The sequence below is a fragment of the Camelina sativa genome, chromosome 12 (assembly GCF_030686135.1).
Source record: "Camelina sativa cultivar CO46 ecotype springtype chromosome 12, ASM3068613v1".
Taxonomy (NCBI): Eukaryota; Viridiplantae; Streptophyta; class Magnoliopsida; order Brassicales; family Brassicaceae; genus Camelina; species Camelina sativa.
The window spans coordinates 40,826,018-40,831,871 of record NC_141891.1 but is presented as its reverse complement, the minus strand read 5'-3'; the positions used below and the strand labels follow the sequence as shown (position 1 = coordinate 40,831,871).

The 5,854-nt window shown below is 39.0% G+C and overlaps 1 protein-coding gene and 1 long non-coding RNA gene across 2 annotated transcripts; one reads left to right on the top strand and one right to left on the bottom strand.

Annotated features, from left to right (window-relative positions):
* Window positions 1-260: 260 nt before the first annotated feature.
* On the bottom strand, window positions 261-1,561 carry LOC104732910 (putative thionin-2.4). The gene is made up of 3 exons (XM_010452513.3): window positions 926-1,561; window positions 755-832; window positions 261-653 (listed from the first exon to the last, which is right to left on the bottom strand). Exons 1-3 carry the CDS (start codon window positions 1,149-1,151, stop codon window positions 556-558), a joined length of 402 nt encoding a protein of 133 aa, XP_010450815.1. The 5' UTR covers window positions 1,152-1,561; the 3' UTR covers window positions 261-555.
* A 252-nt stretch (window positions 1,562-1,813) lies between these two features.
* LOC147933410 (uncharacterized) lies at window positions 1,814-5,099 on the top strand. The gene is made up of 2 exons (XR_015573901.1): window positions 1,814-2,255; window positions 2,369-5,099. It is a non-coding gene; the product is annotated as an uncharacterized LOC147933410 (long non-coding RNA).
* The last annotated feature ends 755 nt before the right edge of the window (window positions 5,100-5,854 follow it).

Below are 5,854 nucleotides of genomic sequence, written 5' to 3'. Positions count from 1 at the left end.
TAACAAATAATTAAGTTTTACATTTTGTTTTCCGTTCTAGTCTTCTAGATTGATTTTGGTATTAATATTAAAAAACTAACAATATGAACCCAATCATAATAAAATAAATTAACATATAGTATAGTGTTGTCACATATATAATTTATGTTTTACATATATCATCATACATATTTCAGTTTTCTGAGAAAATCAATGCAACAGTTTAGCTAATTGTTAGATAATATTTCGCATAATTCCATTAAGCAGAAAGTGACTGAAAATAGAAAGAAGAAGACCAAATATTTATTTTTAAGATAGAAAATAGAAGGCATAGACAATCCAGGAATCGACAACCTTCTATATTTTTTTGTCACATACAACAATCCAGGAATCCAGGAGACCAAATATTTATTTTTTTAAATAGAAAATAGAAGGCATATACAATCTAGGGATCGATAACCTTCTACATTTTTTTGTCACATACAAAAATTATTGAAAACATGAAAAGCAACATTGCAAAGTATGACTACCCCCATAGCCTTGAGATGTACGTGGTATCTTCATGGATATGGTTGTCTAGGCAGTTTCAACTGCATTCATCGAGCCTTTGGTGCAGACCGTAGAACATGCTATGACACATTTTTCAACAGCTCCATTTACGATTTCACTTGCATCTAGTCATCGAAACAAATTTAAATGCATTTAAATAATTTCTTGTTGATTATTCAAAAATATATTGATAGCAATGATTCAGAGTTCAATGAGTTTTCTTTACCTGAGTACTGGAGAGTGGTTAAAGCACTGCAGACAGAGGATGCACACCCAATCTTACAATATTCATTGACAACATCAACTTATGACAAAAATCAAAACAAATTAAATGAAACCTCGATCATTCTTACAAAAATATAATGTTTTTAGTAAAGTACAATATTAACCACTTTACCTGTGTTATCGAGAATGTCCTTCGTATATCCGTTAGGACATTTCCCATTAACGATTTTACAGCCACCGAGGACTGCACATCTTTCCCTGGAACCTCCCACTAAACGGCAAGTATTATAGATATTTCTAGCTGTGGAGGAAGGACAGCAGCTCTTTGCCTCAACTTGAATTTGTGCCATGAACAGAGTCATTACGAGCACACTAAGAATCAAAGTTTTTCCGTCCATCTTTCGATTAATTAGTTATCTGATCGCAAAATATATGTGGAGAGTTATAAGCTTGTATTGATGACTTACTAGAAGAAACAAGGCTCTCTTAAATACTAGTTGGTTTATAATTTTCAACCACAAACTGTGTTTGATAGCCAGGTTCATCACATGCTCTATAGACTTTGTACATGCTGTGTGGACCAACCCTATCTTAAATGTTACCTTCACCTCCGGGTGTTCTGATTCAGAGTAAGGATATATAGTTTAAATCTTCTTCTTCTTTTTTTTGGTTAATTAGATTTAAATATAAAATATTTTTTTTTTGTTTTGAATTAGAATACTTAAGTATCACTATACATTCTGTATTAGTTTTGCTGGTTATATTTTGTATCTTCGTGCTAATCGTATAGTTTATAATGTACTTTCTTGAAATTTGGTTTATAACTATGAGAGATTATATTATGAGTAGTATTATGTCCATAAAGTTTGAATATGAGTAGGTTGGACTCCAACCGTTGGAGAGGAAAAGATAAGAACGTAGTTTGTTACAACGTGTTTTTCGTTTCTTCATTTAATTTTAACCAACTCTCTTGTGGTTACGTAGGTACATATTAAATTTTTAACCAACTCTCTTGTGGAAAATTAAAAATAAGACAAATATTCAAATAGTTGGTTAGAACGTGTTTTGTGTTTGTTTCTGTTTAGTACTTTAGTTTTAACCAACTCTTTTGTTTTGAGTTTCAGTTTGAACAGTATATTTGGTTTAATTCCAAATTCACTTTTAGTGTGGGTTCGTTAACATAAAATATGTTATCTAAACCTGCTTTTATGGCTAGAGCTTCTCCTTGGAGTGCAGAAGCGACAAAAGGTTCAGCTTTTGCTTCTTTGAATAGAATCCTGCCTTGTACATCTCTTCCTACCCAGCCCAAACCACAGGTGTAAGAATCCAACTTCCAAGCTGCATCCGTTTCTAGCAGGGCAGAGAAACTATTGGGAGCTGGTTGGGGACCAATGGTTGGCAGGGTAGAAGGAAGGGGGGTACAGATTTCCTCTGAGGCAAAAGCACGTTGCCACGATGAGCCATCAGCGATCGCCTTCCTAGTAGTTTCTTCCGGTGAGAAGGTGATGTCCTCGAACATGAGTTTATTTCTTGCTGACCATAGGTTCCAGAGGATCCAGGAGTAGAGCGGTGTGTGTGATAAACCTGATGGCGGCAGATTAATGCTTTTTTTTAGGTTCTGGAGTAAGGTTAAGGGGTTCGCATCTAAACCAGGGGAAGAGAGGTTGCAGATTGGAGCCAGTCGCCAGACTGAGGAGGCAAAAGGACAGTGGAAGAACACGTGAGTTATGGACTAAAGATTTCCGCATCTTTTGCATAAGGCGGACAACTGTACTCCTCTGTGCGTCAGCAGGGCACCTACAGGGAGTGCATCGGAGGCAATTTTCCAGAGAAAGCTTTTAACCTTTGGAGAAGCTTTGACTTGCCAGATGGATGCTTTCCAGTTAAAGCCTGTTTGAACTGTGTTTTGCTGGTTTTTCTTAATGATGTTATAACCAGATTTTGAAGAGTAAATCCCTGATTTCTCCGGGAGCCAAACCAGGGTATCTTCCGATTTAACAGCGCTTGGTCGCAGCAGGCGAATTGGAGTTTCCAACAGAGGCAGAGTCTCCCTAATCCTCTGTACGTTCCACGTATTAGAGGAAGAGTCAAGGAGATCGCTAACTTTCAGATGAAGGAGGTGTTCTGGGACAGGGCCGATAGGAATGGAAGGAGTGTACGTTGACAACCATGGGGAATCCCACACGCTTATATTCTCGCCATTTCCTACTAGCCATCCTACACCTTTCTTTAGCACTTCTCTACCCGCCATGATCCCTCTCCAACCATGCGAGGCATTGGAGGGAATCGAGCAACTCATGAAGTCAGAGTTTGGACAGTATTTACCGCAGAGTACTTTGCTCAGGAGGGAATGAGGTTGCGAGAGGATTCTCCAGCTAATCTTCCCCAGAAGAGCATCGTTGAAGTTCTCTATTTCTCTGAAATTAAGACCCCCTCCTGTTTAGGGAGAGATAGCTTATCCCATGATACCCAACAGATTTTCCGTTTGTCAGGGTTATTGTCCCACCAAAACCTGGTGAGGATGGACTGGATCCGCCTGCATAGGGATAAAGGGATTTTGAAGTTTGACATTGTATAAGTAGGCATGGCTGCCAACACCGCCTTTAAGAGAACTTCTTTCCCCGCACTCGAGAGAAACTTGTTGGTCCAACTGTGAGATTTGTGTCAAATACGGTCCACAATGGAGGTGAAGATGTCACTCTTCCTTCTACTAAAATGTTCCGGAAGCCCCAGAGACTTGCCTATCCCACCCTCCTTTGTGATTTTAAGAACGTTTTTTGCGAGTTCCTTGACTGCTGCGGGAGTTTTAGACGAGAAGGTGAGAGTGGACTTGTTGAGGTTAATGCATTGACCAGAGGCTTTCTCATATTTGTGAATGATGGCGGCTAGAGTTTTACAGCTTCACTCGTCCGACCTGCAGAAAAACATGGTGTCATCTGTAAAGAGGAGATGATTAATCGAAGGAGAGCCCCTCGCAACCTTCACGCCTAGCAGTGATCCATTCTCTTGACTCTGACGACACATGCTAGAGAGGACCTCAGTGCACAGGATGAACAAGTACGGGGAGAGAGGGTCTCCTTGGCGAAGGCCTCTTGAGGGAAAGACTTTGCTTTGAGGGGTTTCGTTAATAAGAAAGGAGTACGAAACCAATGTCACACATTCCATGATCCATGATATCCAAACTCCATTGAAGCCCATTTTCTCCAAGACCGCACGCAGGAAGCTCCACTCAATGCGGTCATACGCCTTGCTCATGTTGGTTTTGACCGCCATGGAGCAACGCACTCTAGCCTTAGATGTACGCAGGTAGTGGAGAATCTCGTGTGTGATAAGAACTTTATCTGAGATGGATCTTCTAGGAACAAACGTGGACTGGTGCTCTGAAGTGAGCAGATGGAGGAATGGTTGGAGCCGGTTTGTTAAGATTTTTGCCACAATCTTGTAAGTGATGAAGCAGAGTGCTATGGGGCGGTAGTCCGAGACACCTTTTGGGCCTACGATCTTTGGGAGGAGGCAGACATGGGTCTCATTGAGACGGGGGGAAAGAACTCGTCCGGAAAAAATCCTTGACCTCTTTGCAAATGTCTGGTTGCAAGATATCCCAGTATGATCGGTAGAAACCGGCCGAGAAGCCGTTGGGGCCCGGGGCTTTGTCAGGGTGGATGAGGAAGCGAGCTTTACGGATTTCTTCATCCAGTGAGATAGAGGTGAGTGTGGCATTCATCTCATCAGAAACCGCAGGGAGAACTAAGTCGTCCAAAACGCTCATGTCCGCATGTGGGTTGGCCGTGAAGATCTGATTGAAATATTTAGCTATGCTATTAGCTATCTGATCTTCTTCGTAGAAAGCTGTCCCATCGTCGTCTTCGATCACTGCTAGACGGTTTTGGGTACGCCGTCCCCTTTTGAAAGCATGGAAAAACCGGTATTCCTGTCACCACTCTGTAACCACAGGATGCGAGATCTTTGTCTCCAAACTAATTCCTCTGTTTGGAAGCAGCTCTATCCAAAGGTCTGTCCTCAATTCAAGTAAAGTCGGACTCCAAATCAATGGTGGACCTCCTGAATTCAAACAAAGTATTAAACGAGCTAGTCGGTATCCTGCGTGATATCCGCAACCTAGTAGACAGCTTTGTTCTGATATCTTTTGTGTTTATTCCTCGTGCGGCTAATATTGTCGCCGATAGTCTAGTTAAACAAGCTCTAGCAGCCTCTGCTGTTTCCTCCTCTGTGGCTGTCTAATTCGCTTCTAATATAAGAAAACTTGTTGACCAAAAAAAAAAATATGTTATCTATAGATATGAGTGTATTGGCAGTACCAAAAAAAAAAAATGCATATTTTGACATTCCTAGCTTTACGACAACTATATTTTGCATGAAACTATTTTTTATCAGCCAGCCACGTAAGTATGTTAAAGCCTTTCGGTCTACTGTTTTTGTTTATTTTTATAAAGTTAGTGAAAATCTCCGTGTAAATTCATGTTAAACAAAAAAAAAGGAATGTATAATTTCATGTTTCGTGATAAATTAAAAAATTATATTCACTTAGATTATAAAATTTATTTTATAACCAGAAAAGAAAATAATTATATATTGATCGGATCTACTACAAAGAGAATAGACCGCACTTAGCAGGCAATTATCGGTGCTACTCTTCTTAAGTGCTCTTTTTGGGTAAGTTTCTTTACTAAGCGTTGACACAAATTCAAAGCAATTGTTTTGTAAGAATTGTATATGATGTTTTGCGCAACCACTCAATGCTAACGGAGTGGAAGTCGTAATTGGATATTACGTTTAGTTTAGGATTAAGAAAGAATTTTAATGACTTTATGTTTTTAAAACTTTGATGATTTTTAAAATCATAGAAAATTAGAAAGTAAAAATGAAGGATTTTATAAGAGATTGTTTAGGAAGTTTTTTTTTAAATCTTGCTGATTTTTTTTTCCTAATCTTGTAAAATCTTTCTATTTGATGAAAGAGTTTTCATGACTTTTGTTATGAAGGAAATAATATAAAATCCTAACCCAATAACATAAAATTTGAATTTATTAACAATCCAAGATTCTTTTGTTTTACTTGAATAACATAAAACTTTAATGCC

Excerpts from the sequence above, each read along its gene's own strand:
- LOC104732910 (XM_010452513.3), bottom strand. The coding sequence starts at position 1,151 with ATGGACGGAAAAACTTTGATTCTTAGTGTGCTCGTAATGACTCTGTTC. Across the intron at positions 833-925 it reads GGACATTCTCGATAACACAG|TTGATGTTGTCAATGAATAT; the intron begins GTAAAGTGGTTA and ends TTTTGTCATAAG. Across the intron at positions 654-754 it reads AACCACTCTCCAGTACTCAG|ATGCAAGTGAAATCGTAAAT; the intron begins GTAAAGAAAACT and ends TTCGATGACTAG.